Genomic DNA, 26,553 nt, shown 5'->3' on the forward strand with positions numbered 1-26,553 from the left:
CCTCTTCAAGAAGCAGCAGCAGCAGCACCAGCAGGTCATATTTAAAGCGCTGCACTGCTGGTGTAGAATGACCTGGTCCCGCAACTTTTTCCGCCTCGGTGACAAAGCACGTAGACTACGCCCATCCAGCCGAGGGATCCCAGATTCCTCATTGAATAAAGTGTGTTGAACGATGGCAAAGCGGTGGCGACTTGTAGTAGGCCTACCTGGAAGAACATGCTTCCACCAGCAGGATTTTTGAAGCAAGTGAAGTGATGAGGCATGTTGTGCCCCTGCGAGTCCATCCCACTGAGCAGTGCGTGTGTGTGTGTGTGTGTGTGTGTGTGTGTGTGTGTGTGTGTGTGTGTGTGTGTGCGCCCGCGCACGCGCGTGCGTGTGTGTGTATTTTGCGCCAGCCTCTAGCGGCAGCAGCAATAAAAGTGAACTGACTCGGAAGATGAATGTGGCGGCTCAAATGTGTAAAAGGAGACACTTGAAATCGGAGACGGGACTTAACAATTGAAAGAATAATGACAGAGCCCTTTAATCACCCGAGTAATGCGCGGAAGAACCATGTGTTGAGCCGACTTGAAATATATAAGTGAAAACGACCTGAACTGTGGGGCCAAATGCGTGTTAAATCATTCAAATAGTTGTATATTTTTTATTTTGTTGTTTTATTACCACACAGTGTCGTTGAACAATAAAGCTTAATGCTCCACACTTCAGCTGGAAAAGCCTTCTTTATTGCACTGCGTCCTGTTTTAGTGAGGCAGCAAGTGTTTATGAGCATCGCACTACGCTCCGATTTAATCAGAGTTCGCTGTATAAACGGGTTGATCGTTAATTTAGATGTTACTCAACAGCGCCCCCTGGTGTCATGTGGAAACTTTGGCCTCCGTTTACCTTTCTACAAGGTAAATTAAAGGATTTTGTAAACTTTTCCTAGTAGTCCACAGGGGATATCTAAGAGAAGCACAAGTTATTTTCTGTGCAGAAGTGCTGCCGACATTGAGATTCAAATAATTTATATAATATGATTCCGAAAGTTATAAAAAATGACGATTATTGTTTCACAAACTTTAAAGAAAAAGCTTTATTTAGTTTTTTAAAAATCCATTCAAAAATCCACACGGTCACACACGTTTTACAACAGCTGCTTAAACATATCACTGTTAAGATACACTTAAGATCCTTTCATAAATAACAATAAAATAACTGCTACAATAAAAATGACTAACAAAGACAACTGAAATTTCAGCCTACATACTCTTTGGGGGATAGCCTATTTGAATGAGGGTATTCACAAGTAAAAGCCTATTACAAGACATTAAATTACAGATGTGTCATGTTTTCCCGGGTTTATTACAAAATATTTGCGTTTTGTACAGTCAGCATTCACATATTTCCCCCTGAAATATGTGGATTCCTCAGATAAGTTATCACAAAATATTTTATTGAGCAAGAAACATGTTTAAAATAAGTCGAGTGTTTACTTTGAGTTTTAACCCCGTGTTGAAACATGCACAGGAGCACCACAAGGGGGCAGCAGGGGAAAACGTACCTCCCCACCGTCTTCCTAGTGAAACGAATGGTTAATCCTACTTCTTGTGAGCTTGGAGCACTTAAATATACAACGGAAAGAACCAACGTGAAAGCCCCAAACTAGAAAAAATCCATTGTAAGCATGTCTGGATAATTACAGCAAAACATAACACACAAAATTGAAGATGAAGCTGTGCTGACGATGAGGATGAAGAAATCATGTGTGACATGTCGGCCTATCAGAGGAGGTATGTCGTGTCCACATGACGCAACAACAAAAAGACCAAAAAAAAAAAAAACGCTGTAAGAATGAGTTCTTCCTGAGATTGGAAATTATGACACGTGTTTCAACTGCGTGGGTCTGATGTGATCTAGTCTAATCTAGGGGGGGATGGCCTCAATAGTTGGGTCCTTTACTGAAGGGGTCTCGTCTCGACATGCTGCCGTAGCACAACGCCGGGTGACACGCTCCGTTCTGACCCGGGGGCCCGGGCTGGCCTCGCTTACCCTCGGCCCCGCTCTGGCCGGGGGCCCCCGGTTTACCCGCTGACCCCTGCTTGCTGTAACCATGGGGACCCATGGGACCTGGCGGCAGAACGTTACAGAAATCGGTCACGGTCATAATTGTGTTTTCCTGCGGAATACCAAACCTGGAGCAGGATGCTGCCGACCCTACCTGCATGTTGATGGAATGTATGCATAAAATCGATGAGGGTAAACGGTTCGACTTCAAGGCCGAATGATTACATTTAACCAAGCTCAAAAGAAAAGGCTCGGTCGGAACGGAGGCTTAATTTAAATGCACCATCGAGAAGCCTTTTATTTTATCCCACCAATTCAACGGTTCTCTGGAGTCTTTTGTCTGTTGGTCACGCTTCAGATGACCCCGTAGGAATTCATCAGCCCCTGGGTACACTGAAATATATCTCCTGGTGAACTTAATCGCATCGCTCTACTGCACACCAATTGATTTGCTCGTGGCTAAGGTTCATTTTGAAGTCAGCTCCTATATTCAGGGCAGCTTTGAGACCTTTAAAAATAAATGAAACGGTTTGCTAAAATGGATTATCAAATATCCATAGCCTGTGTCAGCAATCTTCTGCGACACCATATGCATGTCAAAGGACCCCAGAGGGGTCCATACCCCAATGTCGGGAACCACTAGTGTCTTCGACTCCCAGACCCAGGGATCTGGACTTGATCCCTGATGTCCGTAGACTGTAATTATCCCAGAGCAAGAAGCCCATACCTGCTCCTTAATTGCTTAATTCATTTCAGTTGTTTTTGGGTAGACGCATCTGCTAAACGACTCAATAGTTAATTAAATACAGAGTCAATACAGTCCAAGCTGTACCTATTAGTATGCGTGTGGCAGTAGAAACCAGATCCCAGTTCTCCAGCTTGTAACCCAGGGTTCTAACACCAGGGGATGCGTGTCAAGCTGTCCTCGAGTGAAGTGCTACCTTCTGCAGTGTGTCTAAAGGAGGCTCTTTGCCCCTGTTAAAGGGTGAACATGTGCCACCAGGTGTGAGTGTGGTTAGCCGTTGCAAGCCGTTTTGAAAAATGTGCAGCTTCTGACATCACAGGTGGGCGTGTCCACCTCAATGTGTGACGGATAGATGAGCAACGTTTGCTACGGTCCACTGGGTAGGCTGGTAGACCGATCTATCCATCAGACATCTAGGTGGACACGCCCACCTGTGATGTCGGAAGCTGCACATATTCAAAACAGATTGTGATGGCTAATCACACTCACACCTGGTGGCCTGATATGGGCCCTTTAAGGGGACCCAGCCCCTCCCACAGTGTTTTACCTGGAGGCCCCTGAGGTCCCGGGTCTCCAACCTCTGATCTCCCTGGGTTTCCTGTATCCCCCTTAAAGCCAGGATCCCCTGGGAACAAACACAAAGACACACATGAACATGCTGTAGATATACTGTAGATATACAGTAAACAGGGCACACATGTCCACAGTGACCATCTCATTGATCTATCTGTGTGTGTACGCTGTGTGTAAGTGAGTAAGTGGGCGATTCAGTGAGGTGAGTCAGAGTTTTAGTGTGAGTGGGAGTAGAGAGAAAGAGAAAGAGAAGGAGAGAGGGAGAGGAGTCAGTGTGTGTGTGAGTCAGTGTGTGTGTGAGTCAGTGTGTGTGTGTGAGTCAGTGTGTGTGTGTGTACATCCCTGTCCTCAAACGCTCCTTAAACCTTTCCCTAAGGTACCTTTGATCCCCTGAATGCCGGGGTGTCCGGGTATCCCACGCCGGCCCGGGGAGCCGCTGGCGCCCGGAACCCCAGGGTACCCCCTGAGGCCGCCGGCCCCCACTGGCCCCGGGGGGCCCGGGGACCCTGGGCGGGTGTAGCACCGGGAGCAGCTGGGCTGCTGCTGGCTCAGCAGCAGCCCAGGGAGCTCCGCTGGGGAGCAGAGAACCACAAAGAAGGGCTCGTTAAGGACCTGAAAATAATTATTTCAATGGGTTGTTATTGTTGAATATTTAACAATTATTCGCCGAAAGTGAAGGTAATAGTGGGGAACAGCCCCCGAGACCTGAAGCCTCGGGCGCTGTTCGCCACTATTCACGGAGCCTGAGGTGAATAATTGTTTTAGTATATACTACACGTGAACACTCCAAAAATCAACAAGATAACAGGGATTTTCCGGGATTTATTTGTTTTTATTAGCAAAACAAAGTGGGACATTTTGCGATGAAAACAATATCCGGGTTTTGAGATCTCAATCATGGGATTATTGCCCAAAATCGCGAGATAGCGAACCAATCAAAAGATGCCATTTTAGGAGGTTCAAATATAGCATATACTACTAACTATATATGTATTTTTTTTTAAGATTGCATTTTTATGCTTTATCATAGAGTGAGATAATGGAGATAGAGGGGAGGCAGCAAATGACCACAGGCACGATTCTTACGCGGGTCGCTGTGTTCAGGACTGTCCCTATATAGGGTCCCCATTGACCAATATCAAATATACACATTTTGGATCAACCTTTTAGTCACTCCGGTAAGTATGACTGAGTTTATGCATCTCTTTGACAAGAGAGACCTGATAGAAACCCACGTCTACAAACTTAACAACAAACATAACTAACTTACCTTCAAGCATTGCTCTGCAAATCTGCCGAATGTGCTGGTCTGAGGTTTCACTGCCCTTTACAAACGAAGAGAAAGAAGTGGACTGTGTTGAAATACACGTATGTGTAATCGTCAGTACAACCGTTGTTGTAGAGGGTGGTACCCAAAGTACCCTTCATACAATACGATACAATACAATACAAAGGATTGTGACCACCATCGAGTTCCACCACACAGAGATCCCTGGCTCTGTATTTAGGTCCCTGTCGTACCTCGAAATGCCTCCCCAAGAATGGATAATGGGAGACACCATGTTGCAAGCTCAGCCGGTGTCAGGCTCAAACACTCTGACTAACGAGGACTCAGAATTCCTGAGGCTCTCAATTGTCTGCGAGTTCCTCCAGAGAACTGGCAGCCTTCTGGTGGGTCCTCGTCTAATACCATCGGGTTTGTAAAGCAGAAGCCCAAAAGCCCAGCCTCACTTAATTCCACCTCATCATCATGATGCCGGTGGTTTCTGGTGAGGTCCTTTCCGTTCAAGAAGCACCATACGTACGGACGGGCCTTCTGGCCCCGAGGGGCCCTGAGGGCCGCTGGTCCCAGGCACGCCCCGGGACCCGGGGGGGCCCATGGATCCTGGCTGTCCGGGTCGGCCGTCTTGACCTCCTGGGCCCCTCTGTCCTGGGTCTCCAGTTGTCCCTTTCTAGCCCAAACACAAGCGTGGAGTTAGCTGGGCGCAGACACAGTGCAGCGCGGAGGACACGGGGGGGGGGGGGGGGGGGAATGACACGGGGGGGGGGGAAGGATGACACGGGGGGTGAAGGACGACACGGGGGGGGGGGGGAAGGACGATGTTTCAACACACCTCTCCCTTCGGGCCGCTCAAACCCGCAGAGCCCTGTCAATAACAACACATCAACACAAACGCTCATGAGTAAACAAAGAAAACGAATGACTATCATATGGGATTACTTATACTGGTACCAATAATATGAGTGACAACAGTAAGGGAACGAAAGGGAAGAATAAATACAGTGAAGGTTGAAAAATGTGAATAACCAAGTGAGTGATCAACAGTGATCACAGATATATATATATTTTCAACTTTTCTTGATACTTAAAGTGTCATTATGTATTCACATGTTTTTTATCAGCTGTGTGTTTTTTTTCTGATGTCATCCCTTATTAAAGTCGCAGTGTGTTATATCAAGCCCCTTCCGTTGTTGTGTAACTGTGTGACGCAAACTAGCGTAGCTGGGAGGGCTGGCTGGCGTAGGTGGGAGGGGATTTGGGAGTGTCGATAGTAAGATGAGACGATCCCCTCCGCTGTCGGTATGTGAATGTGTGTAGGAATGGTTGCAACGCGCTTTGGACAAAAAACCATTGTCAAAGGTTGTGTCAGCGATGTTGGGGGACGGCTCTTCTGTTGGTGTTTGAAGCGAGATCCCAAACAAACAGAGCCGGCTCGCCCCTCCCTTCCGTGTTTCGTGCATCCAGTAAAAACCGCCATGAACGCAGCGCAAAAACCCCACAACACACACCCCTTGTCGGTGATTGGTTGGAATACTATTTATTTTGGTTTTGAGTGGTTTGGTAGTATCATTTGTTTTTGTGTGCGATCTCGGAGTGTAGGCTACAGAGACACAGTTTTTCGACGGCCTGCTTACGGGGCGGGCAGCTAGCGGATCGTGAGGAAAGATCAGATGAATGTGATCATTTATGTTTCGGCCTAACATCGCTGATACAACCTTTAAATCCTCTAAATGTAAATGTGATGTCAAGATAATTTTAAGCAACAAGCAAGTTGAAATGTCACACATTGCGACTTTAAAAATAACATTTTCTTTAATTGACTTTCTCAAGGAAAGCTGTTCTTCAGCATTAACAACATTTACGTATTTATTAATACATGTGTATATATAAGGCATATACACATGTATTAATAAATACAGTGTTTATATAAGGCAAGAAGGAAGACAAGGAGGGAAGCACTCACATGCTCCCCTGGTCGTCCATGCTCCCCCCTCTCCCCTTTACCTCCCTGGGGGGAAGAACAGCACATAGTTCACAGCACCTCAAGAAAACCCTGCACAGCTTCCATTATATGTCTGTGAGCAGCATATATATATATATAAACGACCGAAAATCCCAGTAGCTCTGTCAGCGACAGTGGGACTGATGCCCTGCCCAAGGGAACGCAGACAAGCTTTAGATAGATAGCTTTTATATATATATATGCTGCACACAGCCACATAATCAATAAATAAACATAATCGGAACACACATAAGATATATATATAATATATAATAAAAAAATGAATATATATATATTATGTATCATATATCATCGGAACACACATTACAGTTACCAGGCAACAATAGCATATGGCAAAAATAATAATTGTTGTGACATAAGCTTTGGCTGCTGCTATCTAAGCTTGGCCGCCCCCAGATTTTTAAAAGCATGCAAGGCGCAGGAACGTCTGCCAATTGTACTGTACTTATCGAGATCTGAAATATAGCAGACCTCTCCATGTTGTCCAAATCGATACCAGATTATGCAATTCTTTTTTCCTTACTGGATGAAGAAAATATGAATCTTATGTGAAAGGTTTCTCAAGTAGGGGAGCGTTTCTACATCAATCTGAGTATACTATTGGAATGGATGTTTTCCTAAGCTGTACATGGCAGTGTTCTTTGGCTCCAGCTGAATTGGCATCACACAGTTTTGTGCAGGGTCACGATCAACTTTAGATATGAGGCAGTCAGGGGGTGGATGAGTGTGTCTGTAGGGTACCTCTCCTCCTCTTTCTCCTGTACTCCCTCGTTGGCCCTGATGAAAGACAAGAACAGACTTTTAGCACTGCCATTTTGATCTTTAATCTATTTTTTTATAATAATTAAAAAAACGGATGGAAATCCCTTATTAATTCTACCTCCACCATTATCAGTTGCAGAACACAGAAGTCTACAATAAAATATCATTCAAGGCATTTTATTTGTTTGAATGGCTCAACCAGAATTGGCAAATGTCACTTTAGATTTAGTATGCTCAAAAACAAGCAGTGTTAAATATTTATGTGAAGCAATTTGCAAACATTGCAACAAACTAAATGTTTGCAACGTCACGCAGCCAGCCCAGTTCATGTAAATATTAGTTTTGTCAAATCACAGGCATGTTCATACTGCATGATTACTGCAAGTACACAGTATTTGTACCACTGTATCACAAAACATTGAGTACTAGAGCTATGACAGACATATCAAAGGATCTTGGACTAAGATATTCTTAGAATAAGACATTACTAGACAGAGCTGCTGAATCATTGTTAGTATACAGTGGCGAGACTACAGATGTCAGGACTACAAGGGGGTTCTATAAATACCTTCATGCCCATCAGGCCGGGCATGCCTGGGTGACCTGGCTCCCCGGCTTGTCCCGGACTCCCCGCTTTCCCCTTCAAGATGTCATCCAGTGCAGAAAGACCATGTATTAAACACAGGAACACTTCATCGAACCCGATTATTGACGCATCAAATGTATTCTACCCACACTCAGTGCCTTAGGGCACATTTATCGTTTCTGCAGTTGTCGCTTTTCACTGTAACTTCCATTCCTTTATTGAGAAACACCAGCATTTCAGAATATAACAACAAAAATTGACTTGCAAGATTTGAGGAAAGAAACATGCTGGGTTTTGACTTTGTTTGAATCCATCCTTCAGATTAAAGTGTTCAAACAAAGAGTGTAGTGGTCTGGGCATGTCTGTATGTCTGGACGTCAACGTTACCGCACGGACATACCTCCTGGCCAGCTTTCCCGAAGAGTCCTGGGGCTCCGCTCTCTCCCTTGCTCCCCTTCATTAAGAACCAATCATGGATTACATTAGGACCGCCCGTGTCTGAGCAGGCTGCATACCAGGAGAACAATGTGGTTTACGTCCTATAGCTACGCTGCACTCTGTCCAGGTGGTCTGGGGCTTTTTCTAGGAACCCGGTCGTGTCGCACCTGGACGTTTGAGACGTTTCTCCAATCTTTATTGCATGCCTTGATTTTTCTAAGCCTCACTCACGTGAGTTGCTTTGGATAAAAGTGTCTTGCAGAACGACTTAATAGTAAATCATGTATGACTTAAGCCTGTCTATTTCCCCATGATGACATACAGTGATCAAACAAATGGAACACTGTCGGCCACACGTTTAATTTAATCATCCCATGTCTCCAGAACTCTAATCTCAGCGATCTCGTTCGTAGTCACTCGCATTTTCATTGAAATCGAACAGAACCAAGAAATGTCTTCTTTTTTTTTACTGGTAAGAAATCCTGACATGGACCACATGTCTATTAACTCTGAGCTTCACTCCTGTGCCATGCAGCAAAGCACTCAGGCTCAATTAGCGGCGCAAGAACTAATGAGATCTGATTGGCAGACAACTGTTCCAGGCCAGACGAGCCCACACTATTGGAGTTTCCACGATGTTTCCACAGACCAAATGAGGCTGTCTGGATTACCACTTAATTTAGCATCATTAGCATGGCAGCCATAGCACAAATTACTCAATAGTATATGCTTCATGAGTCCTGATCAAACACAGATGAAAGGGACCAGCATAGCTGACTTCTTATAATGCTGTTATTATTCCAACTTTATAAATCAGGGAAGCTTTGGATTTACTTTTTTTGTCAAGTCAAATGCATCAGCATTTTTCAATATGCCATACACTGCTATGAGTTTATCTGGTTCACTGGCGTCATACACTTACTTATCCTTTGAGTCTACCTATCTACTTCAAGGCAATATCATGTGGCGTAACTGCCAGTATTTAATGTACTACATGTATTACATAATAATATACCACTGCACAACTAGATATACATGGAGAACAAAAGTAGCAGTGACTCAGGAGGGAAAGCAGGGTTGTCTGGCGACTGGAAGGTTGTTGGTTCGATCCCCGGCTCCTCCTAGCTAAGCATCAAGCGTTCCCTGAGGAAGACACCTAACCCTGAATGCTCTTGACGCGCTGGCTGTTCCCATGCATGGCCGACACCTCCGTTGGTGTGTGAATGGGTTAACATGAGGCACAAATTGCAAAGCGTTTTGAGCAGTCCCAAGTGTGATAAAGAGCTCTATATAACTACTAATTACCTTGGTTCCAGGTAGTCCAACAGAACCTCGTTCCCCTTGTAAACCACTCTGACCCTGCAGGGGCCAGAGAAAAAGTATTTGTGCTGTTATCATCATCATTATTATCACCGCTATGCTCAGTGAATAAACAATTTAATTTGGACTCACAGGTGAGCCGCTTGATCCTGTGAAGCCCCTCAGCCCAGGTGATCCAGCTTCTCCCTTACAGATACAAAACACATTGGTGTCTCATTGAAGCAGTGCAATCTGCAGCTCTATAAGAACAACATCAATTGTTAAACATAGATAAAGGTTGAAAATGGAGCTCACCTTAAGTCCATTTTGTCCGGCCATTCCAGTCTGGCCAGGTAATCCCTAGGAGCAAGAAACCTTTAGAATAGTAAAACCCTGAAACTGCACTCCATGGTTTTCCTCCCAGTATTTACTTGGCCTATTTTTCCATCTCAGCATCAATCTATCCATGTGTGACATTCATTGATGTATTTAATGGGGCGGAGTAGTGCTTGTACACAGACGGTCTGGACGTTCAGAAAGACGAGAGGACGTACTTCATTAATCATTCAAGGAAAACATAACCGTTTCCCGCCACTGTTTACGGCGGAAAACCGGATCCGTTTTGATGCTGAACACGATGGCTCTCGGGAGCCACATCAATGTCAGACATGCTGCCACTAACAACCAGACATACTAAAGATATGGGACTTTTTTAGACACATTTAATGATCAACATGACTTACCCGATGGGGCTCAACATCAAAATAAAATAGTTGCTTGCGTGAGCAGCCTGCAACAAATTCTAATAAAGTATGATGTTTATGTTTGTCAATGGAAATGTGTTCTGCTTAACATGCAGGAAAGGAAAAGTTAAATTCATCAGTTCAGAGCACTGATTGTTTATGAGCTTGATCAGAACCAAGGAAACCGACGTGGAAACCCTCAAGCCCCTGGTTTCCACGTAAAACTAGTGCAGATGTCAAGCGGTTTGATCACAACTGTGAAAAGCACTGGCAGAGGAACAGCCAGACAGAAGAAAAGACAGACAGACTGACATCAATGCAGACGAACATACAGACCGATTGCAACGGCAAAGGATTATATATTATTTTGATATATTCTACATGCAGCTTGAAAGAGTGCAGATACCGCCTCCTTAAATCATCCGCTAAATGTTTTGTTCTTGTGGAAATAATGGCTTTGTGGAGCGACTGACTCATCATTCGTAAATCTATCACTAAACTGCCAGTGCGGCATTCGCATTCAGCATCGATGGAAGATAACAGTTACTTTAAACTTTTTATTCCTCAAAACGGTTTCTCTGTCATCAGCAAACTGCGGCCTCGGTTCAATCCTTTGCTTTAAGGCTGAGGCCGACCATAGCCCGAGTGGCTCGTTACATAACAGGGTTATCCTGGAATGAACCAGAGGGGGATCACCCATCATTTCCTGGCTTTGGAGGCCACTCGCATGCTGCTACTCATGACCTCATGGTACTTTGTTGTTTGAACAGCGAGCGTACAGTACATTCAAATTAGTGTCAGCCTAGTTCCTGGTATGTGTTCTGCAATACGTGGCTCGCTATTATGAGCCTCACATGCTTTGCGTTTGGCTTGTTTATTCTTTGGGTATTATTCTAGCAATACTTATTTGAATAAGATGCATATGGTTGGCTTGATTTTTTTACCTATACCGTCGTTTTCCTTAGAAAGGTTTCTTTTTATCGACATAGCACTTTTTATTTAAAAGAGTGAGAGAAATCTGAGAACACTGTTCCCCATGAGGATAAAAATAGAACACATACAAGCATGTGTTTGGATTTCACGTCTGGCAGAAAGAGTGACTGAGCCAGTTGCAGAACTGGGATGCCAGCCATCACACATTTCACCATGGCACTTTGTCAACTTCAGACCGTGTGGTGGACGCGAACATCAACCACAATATGCGTTTGTGAACACAACGGCCGACATGAAGAATGAGGACGATGACACGATGCCTTACAGGGTGTCCCTCCCGTCCATCCAGACCAGGGACGCCGTTGGCGCCCGCCTCTCCCTAAAAGACAAGCACACGGGTTGGTCGGGGGGAAGCTGTTCGTACGGGTCGTTAAACGACACACTGGTGCAGTAAAAGACTGCCGTAATGAACCGCCTGCCACTGTTTTGGGCCATGCGTCCTGTTATTAATCCGTCGATGGTTGACAAGACTCGGCGAAGCGTACCTTCTGTCCGGCCCTCCCCGGAATCCCGTCCATTCCATTTCTTCCGTGTATACCCTTGAAATAGAACGAAAAGATTTGGGTATTTTAAGCTAGTACGGGGTCTCTAAACGGGGATAATGAGGAAGTTTACTCGTGCGCACCGGCTTTCCCGGATGACCCGCTTGCCCGGTTGGTCCAGGGATTCCCACAGCCCCCTGGGAAGAGCATGACAAGTGTTTATCCATAACTTTACGCATCGTAACATCGCTTTTTAGTCAGCCTCTATGCTGATGAGATTACGTTTCTCACCACTTTTCCATCTTGTCCTGGCAACCCTGCTCTGCCCAGGAGTCCCGGTGTGCCCTGCAAGACGAAGTTCAACCATTTAATGAAGTAGGACTCAAATGCCCCTTCACATCTTTCTTTGACCTTGGAAGCAGGAATCCATGACATGTTTTACTCTGTTTAATCCACCGTGAAACAGATGCAAAGTGGTTCCCGTAACCAGTCATTGTCATTACATTAGATCAAAGCCTACCGCTAATAGACCATAGATAATGTGCGACCGGGCAACAGTTGTTTAGAGATGTCCTTTGAGGTCTAAAATTAGTACATCTGTAGGGTGTAGCCGGTAGATAAACTCCCCTGACCCCTGGAAAGTGGAAATGAGCATGGATATGGGTTTGGGTCGATAGTGAACAATGTGTCGCACCTTTTCCCCTGGTGGCCCAAGCTGTCCAGACATCCCTGGCTGGCCTCTCTCTCCCTGAAGGAATGAGTCACAGCTTACAACAATGATCACAAGAATTTACTAATTACTTTGACAATTAAACCAATGTGCCTCATGTACCTAGCGACAACCTTGGTTCCGTCTTTGTTCTAAAGAGAGGCGGGGGGGGAAACAAATGCGGAAATCCGAATCCGTTCCACCACCCAGATGGCCCATGGGTATAAAGCCTAATTAGCCTAATTAGGCACAATAATGAAACACCCTACCATTACACCGGCCGGCCCTTGCTCTCCCTTGAACCCATCAGACCCCCGCGGGCCCTAAGGAGAATGAAACACGGAGCACAGCTTGTATTCATAGGGTTGGGGTTATGGTTGGGGATAGTTCAGTGTTGGTGATGGTAAACTTAAACTACCTCTTTTCCCGATGGACCTGGCGTCCCAGGATGTCCTCTAGGACCCGGAACACCCTAGAACAAAAAGTTGTGATGGATGTGTTGAGTGATAGACATCAGACCGTTATATACTATTTCATGACATTTTAGAATGTAGATATATTATTTTGTAGTATTTGTAATAGTCTTGCTTGCTGGAGTATTTTGAATGCAATGTTCTTGCCTGCGCCATAAGGGGCGGGCCTGTCTATTGGTTAGCTCTTTGTGTTGGTGGAAGTTATTTTGGTATATTGAACTGCTTAGTACTCACAGGCTTACCCTCAGCACCAGCTGGTCCCGTTTTACCAGGCTCTCCAGAGCCCCCTTGTTCTCCCTGAAGGCAACGGGAAGATCATAATTAATAAAAAGAAAACAAGTTGTTTGTTTAACAAGTTTGTTTAAAAAGACAAGAAGTTTTAATTTCATGGGTGTAAACTGTCAATTTGACAATTAGACCATGGGAAGTTTGGAATGAAGCTTTCGTTGAATGTGCTGCCTCAATTAATTGTCAGGGGGTGGGGAGACAAAACATCTGCAAGCCAGTGATGCCTCCGACATTTTGTGCGTAACTACGGGCAGTAAAAGCCTGGCTGCGTGACCTTATAAACACACGTGTCCCTGCACCAGGGAGGGCTTGTTCTCAAACATTCTTGTTGCCCAGATAAAGCCTCTGAAGAGGTGCTCTTAGTGTAGTTAGCTTCTTTAATTGAGACTGTGTTATCCGTTAAGGACATGAAACATTTCGTTGCTTGTTAAGGACATTTCCATTGGGGCAACTATTTACCCTAAGCGGCAATGTGGTTCTGTTTTACACAAACATTCAAGTATACAGAACCCAACACCACTGACCTGTGTTAAATCACAGCGGCAGCTCGGGATCTGCCATGTTTAAAGTAACAAGTGCCAATTTAATCCATGCATCAGTATAAAATCCGTTAAGAGAGATAAAACCACTAAGTAAGAATTTAGTAGGGCAGCTATCCAAATTATCAAAGTGATAAAAGCTATTTGTCAAAACAGCACTTTGGTAAAAATATGTATGATTGAATTGTATATAACGTGTAGGCCAACCATGCTTTATAAAGGCCTGCAATTATTCACAAGCACAAATAACTAATAACCTTAATCCCAGATAAGAATCCTAAAAGCTCCCCTCTTGACTGATGTCTGATAAACAATAAAAACAGCATTTGTTTCTGCACCTCTTCTTTCGAAACGTCCAGTATTGAAACATTTCCCTAACATAAGAATATTCCTTAACAGATTCCCTTCCTCAAACGTTGTTCCAGAGGACAGACCAAGTTCAAACGGACCTTCATGCCAGGCAGTCCGTTTGGTCCTGGGGGGCAGGCGCATGGCTCCGGGGTGGGGTCGGAGTAATCAGGACTGTTGGCACACTGCAATGAAGCAAACAAAGCACTTTGGTAGATATCAATCACCACTGGAGATGGTGTGCACATGGTGTGTAATGAGCCGTGCGCATGCCGAGAGGTCTATATGAAACGGCCCCACAACAGGACGCCTTCCGCCGCTATACGCTAACTGGTGTAAATCATTTCACATACGCCACCGAGAAATGTCGCTCCCAGGGGTATATCCGTAACTCTCAACCCCGCTGCCTCACGCAACACAACAGTTCCAGTGCCAACACAGAAACATACGACGGATCAATCATCCCGCGTAAACTTGAACCAGGTTGGACAACAACAGAAAAAGGCTCCTCAGATTTTCATTGGTTTGGGAAGACATCATTTTAGGTTTAGGTTTTTGTTTGGGAATGAGCTAGCATTGTAGCATCTCACAGGGTGGTTAGTTAGTCTAGCTGCTGGTCTGCTTCCAGTGAGAGTGGTAGCAAGCCAAGTAGCTAGCTTGGCAATTGTGAAATACATATAAAATGTTATAAAGTAAAGACAATATTTAACTAGGCATATGGGGAAGGGCATAAAAAGACAGTGGGGGCATTTCATGTTTTTTTAAGCAAGCCTGTGTAAAAAGCCTTCCAAATGTAGTCAGTATTTATATCATCAACCAAGCATTGTAAACGTTAATTTGGCACTGGATTGGGTGACTGAGAAAAGTGCCAAGCCACCACACAACACTGGTGGTTATACTATGTTTGGCAAACAAAGGGAACTGCCAGATGTTATAATAACACACACACTGTAATGGCTTTGAAACAAATTACATATTTAAAAATAGCATGACAAGCAAACAGAACAATTCAATGTCATTCAAGGCACGATTATACTTACGATTCCAGGTATTTCACAAGCGGTTTCTCTGGTGTTCTGCTCGGGATCACAGTAGATGCGAAGCTTCTGAATCTCGAACTACACAAAATAAAATTAAACAACATGATTTACTTTAGAGTAAAATGAGAAAATACTTAAAATGACAGAGTGGGATGCGGTTCATACAATACAATCTGTGAATCAAAGGAATTGGCACAGACAATGTCATATAACCGAGTAGTACAGACTGACTAGGTGGGCCAATATTTTTTTATCACAGAATTTAAAACTGCATTGTTCTCAATGAATTTTAGAGTGAGAAAATCGTTCTCTGCTAATTATGAAAAGTCACATTTACACAGAAATGGCCTTTTAATGTCCTTTAGCTTGGTAAGACTACGGAAAATAATTTAACGTGTGGGGAGTACCAGAGATGGGAGTATTAGGCACAGAACAAAAACACTCCTTGTGAGACATGTATTAGCATGCTAGCCGTAAACAATTACAGCTGTACATCCGCTTCCAATAACCCAGAGCAAAGTTAAAACCATCAATACAATCAGGAAGTGCTCCAGTCATAGAAAGCTGACAAAAAGACCTCTTCACTAGACCAGTTTAGTTTGAGACCCAGATACCAAAAACATTAAGATATTGGCATCACTTAAAGGTGTCTCGAAATAAACCCAGTTACACAAGTCCCTTCTTATTGGTGTTGCTTTTGAATAGAACAACAGTTTGTGTGTATGCAGTCCTGCATCTGGCCACAGGCCTATCATTAGAGCTTAGAATGTGCTAGTAAAGTTAGTTAAGTGCAGTTATAAAAGGTTTATTGTTGTAAATGTCATGTCATTTGTTCTGTTGTGTTCCTACTTATGTTTATATTGGAAGAGGACATGGTTCAACATATCTATAGAATAGTTTTCAGAAAAAAGCTTGGCCATTTGTTCCAAATTAAATATTTGAAAATGAAAACCATTATATTTTCTTAAAATCTAGAAAGAATGGGAAAAAAGCTGGCTTGATAGCATCAAATTTACAAACATTATATTTTATTTTGTGTTTAATATGTAACTTTCTATTGTTGATAACACAAACGTTATCAGGGACTTTAGAGCGCATTTTTATAGTGTTGCGGTGTCAAAATGTTCCAAAAGTATTGAAAGTGTCCTATGCACATGAATTTGTTTGCTTTTAAACATGTTTAAAATAGAAACATTGCTGTAAACCTGTCGCTGTCCTCATTAAACGTACCGGTACGGTGGTTTCTTTGCTGACATACTTCCCCACTTGGGTTTTCCCGTTAATAAAGATCCCGACAGGGGGATCCAAGGGCAGCGTTTCCACTTCCAGGTCATCCACGTACAGCGTCACATCATCCTCGGTCACCAAAAGTCTGAGCTGGTGCCACCTCTCATCAAACAGGACCTTTGTCAAGAGAGACAGCATGTTGGAAACAGCATGTTGGAAACAGCATGTTGGAAACAGCTATTGGCATGGCGCTGCACATTAGCACATTACTGCCTATCAAGCGTAAGGCATTAAGGAGCTCCACGTGTCCTGTGGTGAGAGACTGAGAGAGGAGAGAGCTACGAGGGTAGACAGACGGTGGTAACTACAAATGAATGCCTGGTGCCATGAGGGTTGGGAACGTTGTCTCTAGCTCTGCTGGGATGTGTAACCATCTCTAATGGAGAGTTAATGGACGCCCCTTTGAGCCAAGACCAGGTCAAATGATTGATTGCATGTGTGAAAATAAATAAACAAATGAACAAGTAAATAAGTAAATAGCAGGGGCAAGTGATGCATGCGCTGGAAAAGTCCAGATTCTGAGGTTATGTTGGGACAAAGACGACATTTATGGCAGAAGCAAACGGTCAAATCCTTGGTGCCACTTGGGAGATTTAAACGACAATGTCAGTTTTCTTGGAACGCATAAAAGATTCCCAATTCCAAAATAGTCCCCCACCGCTCCCACCAAAACCCATGGCATCCTCTAACGCAAAGCGTTTGTGTGCAAGGGGTTGAATGAATCGTGCCAGTGTGCCTCTGTTCAGCTGTTGGCAGCATGTGTACGGTTTCGGTTTACCCTGGCGGTCTTTGGCGAGAACGTCACGGTCTGGATGCCACTGGGTGCCTCGCTGGTGGTGGTGAACGCCACCGTGTAGTCGGCTCCGTTCAGCGTCACGGCCATCTGAGGTTTGTCGTCCTTCGACTGCACCCGCCACAGATCCCACTCTTCCGTGGTCACAGAGCCCTTGTACTTCAGGGTGGAAACGAAAACGTAGGAGGGCGGCAGGCCGTCGGGGAACAGGGACCTTTGGAGACAGGCAGGCCCAGGAGAAGAGGGGAAAAATGTCAGTTGGTCCGGTGATAATACGATGATCGAAAAGGCATTGAACAAGCAATGAACTTGCGAGCTTAAAAGCAAACAAACAAATAAAGGAAAAGCAAAGCCCATAGGAAAAAGAGAAAGAACGCACAAATTACCTTGTTGAGTCACTCAGATCAACACGAGATGTTACTTCATAGGCTCTAGTCCCGTAAAACGACCCCTGTGTCTTTCGGGTCTTTTTAGCCAAATTCAAATGAAGCAGGAGGTCGAAGCCCTTCTCCTCGCGGGAATCGATCGCTATTCTGTTCGGACACACGGTCTCTGAAGGAGCCCAGAGATAAAGGACCCGAAAGAAAACGGTTAACACAAAATCATACACTTAATAACCATCACTGTAAAATAATCCGACATGCGTTAAACCTTTAAAAGTTGCGGCCTGAACAGTGTTATGGTCTGTTGTGAAAGGGGCCTTAGAGACCTACTAGTCTCTCCTTGTCGAATTACAACTCTTATTAAGAGACAATTGACTGGAAACAATGTGTTTATGTTTAGTGAACAGGGTTTATAAACATTATCCACATTTCTGTTGTTCAACCCCACTTAGCACCAAAAATCAAGACTGTTTAAAATGCCAATGAACGCTCCAAAGGGGGATATTGGCCCTGGTGTCCCTCAGATTATGTGTTCATTAAAGGATAACTTCAGGATTTTTCAAACTGGATCCTATTTTCCTATAATATTGGGACTAGGTTACTGATGCGGAAAAGAATTTTTCGAAACTGGTCCAGAACTAAGCAAGAGCCCAAAAAGTGGCTGCAATCAAACCCTATGAGGCAATACAGCCCTGCGAACAAACGTCCCCTAAAGGTGCTTGTTTTACCACTGACTCTGGCTCAGATTGTTTCTAAGTTTCTGACAACATTATGGAAATAACAACTCAACACTCACAAGTCTTCTCCTGAGCAAGACTTGACACAATAAAAAACCAGACATGATCAAGTGAAAGGTAAAGAAAAGAGTTGTATTTCTCTGTAAGGATCCTTCCCGTAAGGTTGTCAGACACTTAACAACAATCTGAGTCTATCATGTGCAAAAACAAACACTTGTAGAGGACAAACATTGGAGGGGCGCAATTGCCCCATTGGGTAAGATTGCCGAAGTTTGGTTGCTAAAGCATTCAGGCTCAATATGCCGCCTTCGATCAATCATTTAAAGTCAAGATAATCTTGGCCGACCAGTGGCTCAATGGCGACCAACAAGAGGCCCTGCATTTCGTACCTTCGCACAGCTTCTGGCGAATGACCTCGCGGATCTTGTCAATTGCTTTGTAGTCCACCACTGAGAACACGTAGGTGGACGAGGGCTTGTTGGCGATGTCCTGCAGCTCAGACACCTCCGTCTCTGACCCCACGCCGATGGCGAAGAGGATAATTCCCTTCTTCCTCGCCGCCTCCGCTGCCTGCAGCACCGTGTCCTGGGACCTCCCGTCGGTGAGGACCACGGCAATGCGGGCGATGCCCCTCGGTCCGCGCTCCGACAGACCGAACAGTTTGTCGGTGGCGAACTGGATGGCAGTTCCTGTTCTGGTGTTGCCGCCCATGTACTCGATGGACTCCATGGCCGCGATGACCTCCTTGTTGGATAAGTGCTTCCCCAGGGGGATCTGGAGGACGGGGTCGTCGCTGTACTGGACCACCCCCACCTGTACAAACTTCTGGCCGATGTTGAAGCTGGTGGTGATGTTGACCAGCCATCGCTTGACTATGTCAAAGTTCACGTCTTCCACACTCCATGAACCATCTAGGATAAAAACCAAGTCACAAGGAGCCGTTCTACAACCTGAGGGAGACAGAGGGACACATCCAAGCATGGGGTTAACGTTGGGTTTTAGATGTTATACAACCATTCTGTTAATGCAAATTAATTGTCTCAAACATGAATTCAACATGACTTTTGCTTGCTTATGTCATAGCAGGTTCAAAAACAAAGTGCTTACATTGCAACATGTGGTTTACAATAGCCTACATGATTTCATTTGTATGCTCTTGTTACGGCATGCATTACAAAATGTCCAAATACATCAATGAAGACAGAAGCAAGCTTACTTCTTAAGTCTTCATCTTGTGCTGTGCTAAGCAAATGGAGGAGCATGAAGCACAGACACCGAAAGAGAGAATGCATGGATCTTGTTTTGTAACCCATAATGAAGCAGTACCAAGCTCCAAATGTGCACCTATAAGGGAATGGAGACACATGCATGTTTTTGGCTGTGATAACTTGAAGGGACAACACATATTGCATTTGAGATGAGAGCGCCATGTCATTTTTGCCTTGACAGATGTGGGGAGCTGTCGCGTTTAGACAAAGAACAATTGATTGATTAACAAAGACGCCTAAACTCCCAGATGGGTTTGGTCCATCAGAGGCTGTGTGAAGCTCAGCAATGCAGGGAGACTGAATTATTTGCCTGCTCGGTTACGAAGACGATTGTTGCGATTGATGGCATAAAATGAATCACACGTTTTTTACAAGTGTCTTGTTTTGTTACCATTTGAAGCAAAATCGTCAATCATTTCATCCATCTGCCTATCCTCCCCCTGACTCCATTGTAAGCAAACTGTGAAAACAAAGAAAATGCCAGAACTGTAGGAAATAAGCCTGACATCATGTGCAGATAATAAGGAGGAAACAACTCAGAATGATGCATAGCAACCTGAAGCACATCTCGGAACAAGACCCTAGATAGAACTGTTGCTGAAGTTATGGGTCAGATATGCACAAACAAGGACGATATGAATTGTGTTGAAATATTTGTTGATACAATTTGGCTGACAGATTATGTTAGTACTGACAATTTTTCCCAATGGATCGTTTCTAGTTTTGTAAGCAGAGCACTCTTTGACAGGAGACAATTGTTTTGTACATATCTGTACCTTGTGATTGTTGCCATTTTATTTTGGCAGCTGGCCCATGTAAACAAATAAATAAAATGAAGTTGACTCTCAAGGCAAAAATGACAATCAGAAATGCATGATTTGTCCTTCAAAAACAGTCATGCATGCAAAAACAAAGAGAGAATTGTTTCATGAAGGGCAAAGTCATACCATAAGCTCCTGATGATGCAACCTGCAGTGGAATGAAGGTTATGGTCATGCCAGTGAAGTGAGGGATGGGATGGAAGGCATTGATCAATGAAATTAGTCTGCTATGGTCTCTTTCAAAATGTATAAACCTATTTATACTTGGAAAAGGCAGAATCTGAGAGGCTCAGCAGCAATGCTGAGTCAGGTAACCGGGAGCTTCCCACCATGTGTGAGTAAAGCGCACGTTCCCGGTCGCATGGTGTTTTCTCGGTGACTGCTAGCCTAAACCTATTCTCATTGTAGTCGCCGACCAGAGAAAGAGAGAAAAGCCGCTGACCTTATAAAAGGGAAATTACTTCAACGAGGACCAGACATGCTGCGCAAAAATAACACCAAAAAAAAGGGAGTGAAAGGAAAGAAAGCTTTGACTGTGATTGAAAACGGCAGACACCTTAAACACCGCGATCAAACTGCATCCGGAGCGGTCAATGCAAAACAGTTTGCCAAAGGGCACAGCCTCTGGGCCTCATCGTGGCATCGTAGGGCTATGGCCAAGGCACTATATGGCGTGGTGCTCATGACATTACTCGGTTTTTCCACCATGTTAAACGCTGAGACACAGCTCCACATGGCTGTGCAGGGCTGGCTGGACTTTCCTCCTGCCTCAACAGAGGCCAGTGTATCGGGGGGCTTGGGTGGGGGGGGTGATGTTGGAAAGCCCCCTCCTCGACCCTGGCCAGTCGGCGTGACATTTCCCCTCAACTGAGCTTCCCTCAACTGGAGCATTTCTACACCTCTGCTTACGCCACATGGAACTCATTTGTGGCGTCAGACAGTGAAATTCCATCTCTGGAAGGCGACCAAACACATGTTAAGGTACGACGAGAAGGGGTGCCATCTTTTTTTTATTCGGGGAAGTATGAAGGGACGAGTCATTTTTACAGAGTGTCGTAAAAAACGTGAAATTCGAAGAATTCGGAAAACGAAATGGTCCGATTGTCCACGTGGGTCTGAGGTTTATGTAAGACAAACGTGAGGCAATTTTACACAATGAGTAATGTGCTTGAAGTCGAAACAGGTGAATGCCAGTCTTCATATGGCATTTACAGTGCTCTCCGACCTATTGACCCCTGCGGTTACAGGGGCAGTGCAAACTCTTTATAGCTACTGATCCCAGGCAAGATCACAGAATGACAGTTATGTCACCTGTTGCACAGTTGCACAAAAAACCCACAAACAGTAACTGTCAAGTGCAACCTCCATGAAACAATAGCCTTAGCCTTCGCTTTGACACTTTACAAAGAGAACTTTTGTTAAAAGGAATCATCCTGTTTGCTCCTCGGAAATTCATGCTAAGCCCTTGACTTGTGGTCCAGCTGGCTGTAGGAGTAGGGAAGCTGTTGAACAGCTGATTCCTCCCACCTCTTCAGATAACCTTTTCAGCATTTCGGGAAAGGAACGCTTGAGTCATGACATACCATAGATTTTCACCATAACAGCAGACTGCATATGCTGTGCTTTAAATATCCCACTTTGCTTTGAATATCACATCTGTCACTAAAAAGGGCATCCAATCCTGTCAGCATGGCCTTTAAATCATAACCTTAAACTAAGATCCCGCAAGCCTGAAAATACTGCTTTTCGGACATGAACCTTTTTCCGCATAATGCAGTTCAGCCTGGCCTGCAAACTCGCCAAGACAGACGGTGTGTGTGGGTGGGTGTCCCTGTGCAATAGAAGGTGTTTTGTTTTGATATACCCTAAGCTCTTTAAACATCCAAGAAAGCAATGAGTTATCAGTTCTACAGTGCACTGAACTCTGTCGAAATAAACATCTGTGTTTCATAATCTATTTTTGCACGTTCTTCTTGAAATAGGCCTGCTAGGGGTCTTTTCCAATGAGTAGAACGGTGCGTCCATTCAATTGTTTCGCAATCATCCCAAGCATGGATGAATGAATTACAATGACACGTGCATCTTTTGATGTTCTTGAATGACGTTGCGAGTAAAACTGATTTGGTACTTGGCTCCAGCAAAATTCTGGAGATCGTTTATGATCATTCTTTCCTTGACAGCGGCTCGAGCAAGGGGACTGATAACTGTCCTAATGTCTTCAACATGCAACAGGCTTCAGCAGAGGTCCAGCACACTGCTCCGAGATCAACCACTAGACAGTGAGCAACTATTTACACTCTGAATTAAACAAGACGCAATGGAAGTCAAATAGATCTGACGGAAAATACACTCCAGGAAAAATGACATTTGACCATATCAACATGTAATGCGACATCAGCCCTGACATCAGTAATAACTGCATGATAACCAAGCAGTTCCAATATGCTGTGTGTTGAAACGACCCATAAACAAAACAAATTTCAAACCAATCCACGCATTAACGGTTACTGCATAGATTGCATGGTAGAAAATGGTCAACAAATATCGATATATTACCAGAGGTGAGCGAAGTGTAAGCAGCAGCAGCAGCAGTGGTACTTGTAATGTAAATTCCTCCCTATCTTCTCATTGACAGCCAGACGTCAGTGCTGCAGCGTTGTCCTTCAACTCCAGAGAAGAGGCTGCTGGGTCGGCGTAGCAACGCACATGTTTCCCTGGTGAATCAAAGAGCCTGCCCTCTCTGTTCCAGCCGTTCCTCAGTTACTCTCTGTCCCTCTCCCCTCTCTCTCTCTCTCTCTCTCTCTCTCTCTCTCTCTCTCTCTCCCTCTCTCTCTGTCTTCCTTCCTCCCAGACGCCTCTCTCTCTCTCTCTCTCGCTCTGTTTTCCTTCCTCCCTTCCTCCAAGCCCTCCCTCTCTCTCATTCTCTCTCTCTCCCTCTGTCTGTTTTACTGGCCTGCTGCCTCTCTCAATTACCAAGGGTGGAAAAAGGATGCAGATAAGAGAAGCATGTAGTATAAAGAAAAAAAAGAAAACATTAATAAATAAATAAAAATAAGACAGCCCATCGCTTGTCCATCCAAAGGGGGGGAAAAAGGTTGTAATGAAGACAGCATGTTTCCAAATGTTTCAGAGTTTGGTGGGGGGGATGTGAGGACGTTTCTGGACAGAACATGAGAGTGTTTGTGGATGGAGGACCCATTGCTGAGCAACCAAATGGTTCAACATGGTCGGGGTAAAAACCTACTTGACCCCGAGGGTATTAATGTGCGTGTTTGAGGACAGCGGGCTACCTGTTTTTCATGTTATCGCCCTGAATACATTTCCTCTTTTCCCTTTTCCCCAAGCGAGCACAAGACTTACGTCCAACGGCTTAGCGTTCGACAGCAAACAAGACGTGAAAGCGCTACTGCGTTCTATATATCTTTGCTGCTTACAGCTGAGAAACATCAGAAAGGCAGATCCCAAACCTGTTAGCCATGACGTACATAGAGCTTAATCATATTTGAACTCTGCAGCAGAAGGCTGGACTGCATCAACTCGTAGGCATTGTGATTCCTCTGGAACTCTCTGGAACTCGCTGGCCATGTGGAATAGCCCTAGGCCTACTGTGGTTCTTACACAACTCTTCCTTAACTCCTGACCTAAATTAAGTGATTTCATATTATGAATACATATATCTCTCGTGGAATGCTTGCTTTACACATGGTGTTTATAGTGAAACGTCAGGGGGATTCTGAGGTTAAATGTATAATTTGTGCCATTCATTGGCAATGATGGAAGTACTTGTTTAAAATACTGTAATTGCCAGAGGGTTTGGACTCATAAACAAGATATGTACTGTATTTTTTAGACTATTTCCACACTTGTGTCCAACTTATCCCACAGTACGAATGTAAACAGTTGAAGAGCAAGCAAACATTATACTTGGGTACTTGTAGTGCTGTTATCAGATGAACCCTGACGAGTTCATTTAAACTCTTGTCTGCAAAGGCCCTGGAGACTCTGAAATGAGCACAACCTGGTGGTACAAACAGGCTACTGCTACTGTTACCAATTGGACTCATTTGACCGTGAACTGGGCATGTTTGTGCAGCTATAGTTTAGGACTTGAGTTTTGGCTTTGAATCATCCACCAGGTGCTCAGGGGAAGGGGGACAGACTACGATCGGGAGAAAGGTTCCTCGGTATTAAAAGATGATTTGGGAAAAGGAATTGTGAGACGTTTAAAACCAAATTAAACAAACAGGCACATACGGAGGCAAACAAACAAACACATAATTATCTCCTGAAGCAATGTAGTATTTTTCTCATCACAGTACAAGCCAATAAAACCAAAAACCAAACTAATAAAACGACGATGGCTTGTGTGGTTGCACTAGAAACGTCTTCCATTTGCTGACTATAGAGGTTTTTGGCTGATCAATACCGCTTTTAAAGCCAATTGAAACGGTAATTATTGTAATCACTCGAACGACATCGGCCACAGAACGAGCCCTCATGTTTTGAGCAACCCCAAACAAAAAAAAAAAGACGACGAGGAGAACCATGGGATGCGTTTCTGGCAAAGACTCACGTCACACCATAATTGCTTCCATGGAAGTCTTTGGCACAGGGGCCACCACCACACCAACACCACATGCAGCGGAACATGACAACACGGGGCTGGAAGGGCGAGGCCCGGTTTCTGGGAGACGGGCATTGCGTGGATGTAGGAGGGAGGGAGGGAGGGCGGTCCCATTTGTCCATCCGCTCTTCCCGTTGTCCAGGGATCTCCCGGGTGAGCCGAGCCAGGAAAGAGCCGGCGTAGGAGCCACACGCAGCGCTGGTCGAGAGTTCCCCCGTTTAGATGGGATCCGTGGAAAAACTCATGCTTTGTTTATTCCCCATCTCCACAACAACATGGGGAAAATGAGAGCCAGTGGTCGCGGAGGAGGGCTGTGGCCGGATCACACATCCCCTACTACTTGTTCTCGAGGTTAATGTGGATTAGGCCCGTATACGATTCAGTTGTGCTTATTGTAAGAGATATTGAGAATAAAGTTTGCCAAGCAACATTAATCGGTGTGCGTGTAAAGGTGTTTGAACGACTCAGCTTTCTTTTGGCCTATTATTTTTTTAAGCATAGAACAAGGTTATGAAACTGCCCATCTGGAAAGCCTACGGGGCAACCCATGGGAGAATCGTTTTCATGTGAAAATCTAGGCAATAAATGTGTGAAATGTGCAGTTGAGATGCCTAATCCCTGTGTAAAAAACATCCAAAGGGTAATAAAAGCATTCTCTATTAACAGCAGCAAGAACAACAAACAAGTCATTCAAATGTTCTTTCCATTACTCAAAAGGACTCCACTGTGCTTCGAATAAATAACAATATGTTGATTAGACCAAACATTTTCTGACCCCCTGCAGTTTATTATTATTGTAGCTAACATTGAAATTAAATTGCCTTCAACATGGCTGGGATTAACTGTAAGCTATTATATGTCGTGCTTTTAAAATATACACCAATAGAAGAAAATTGTACAATAAAACAATACCAATTTTTTTTTACAGTTTTATTATAAAGAACAACTAATGAAAAACAAGTAAGTCTCGTGTGAAATAATTTTAAATAAACATAATCGAATAGGATGGTATCTTTATTTTTGTACAAATGCAAGTCATTTTCACTGCATCAGAGTCCTATGAATGAACTTGAACGTTTAAACATGTGCCTTGCATGTTTCCAGGGAGGCATATTATTTACATTAAACCAATATATTGAATTCAATCATAATAAGCTAATGACCAGACCCAATGCATCCCTGCTCCCATAACATCCATTCTCTCTCCATCCCCAGCACGGGGGGGGGGGGGGGGGGGGGGGGGGGGGGGGTAGTTTAGACCATGTATCCCC

At 44.3% G+C, this 26,553-nt stretch overlaps 1 protein-coding gene across 1 annotated transcript; it reads right to left on the bottom strand.

Annotated features, from left to right (window-relative positions):
- Positions 1–1,057: 1,057 nt before the first annotated feature.
- Positions 1,058–23,437, bottom strand: col21a1 (collagen, type XXI, alpha 1). Its single transcript, XM_079729727.1, has 29 exons — positions 23,215–23,437; positions 19,786–19,913; positions 18,959–19,519; positions 17,836–18,001; positions 17,435–17,663; positions 16,600–16,773; positions 15,370–15,447; positions 14,431–14,514; positions 13,389–13,451; positions 13,100–13,153; positions 12,951–13,004; positions 12,667–12,720; positions 12,264–12,317; positions 12,116–12,169; positions 11,976–12,029; positions 11,756–11,809; positions 10,070–10,114; positions 9,908–9,961; positions 9,761–9,814; positions 8,418–8,471; positions 8,000–8,071; positions 7,411–7,446; positions 6,610–6,654; positions 5,479–5,511; positions 5,170–5,316; positions 4,635–4,689; positions 3,745–3,936; positions 3,339–3,416; positions 1,058–2,109 (listed from the first exon to the last, which is right to left on the bottom strand). Exons 2-29 carry the CDS (start codon positions 19,880–19,882, stop codon positions 1,922–1,924), a joined length of 2,883 nt encoding a protein of 960 aa, XP_079585853.1. The 5' UTR covers positions 19,883–19,913; positions 23,215–23,437; the 3' UTR covers positions 1,058–1,921.
- Positions 23,438–26,553: the final 3,116 nt, after the last annotated feature.

This window comes from Pollachius pollachius, assembly GCF_949987615.1.
Source record: "Pollachius pollachius genome assembly, chromosome: 2".
In the NCBI taxonomy this organism is placed as follows: Eukaryota; Metazoa; Chordata; class Actinopteri; order Gadiformes; family Gadidae; genus Pollachius; species Pollachius pollachius.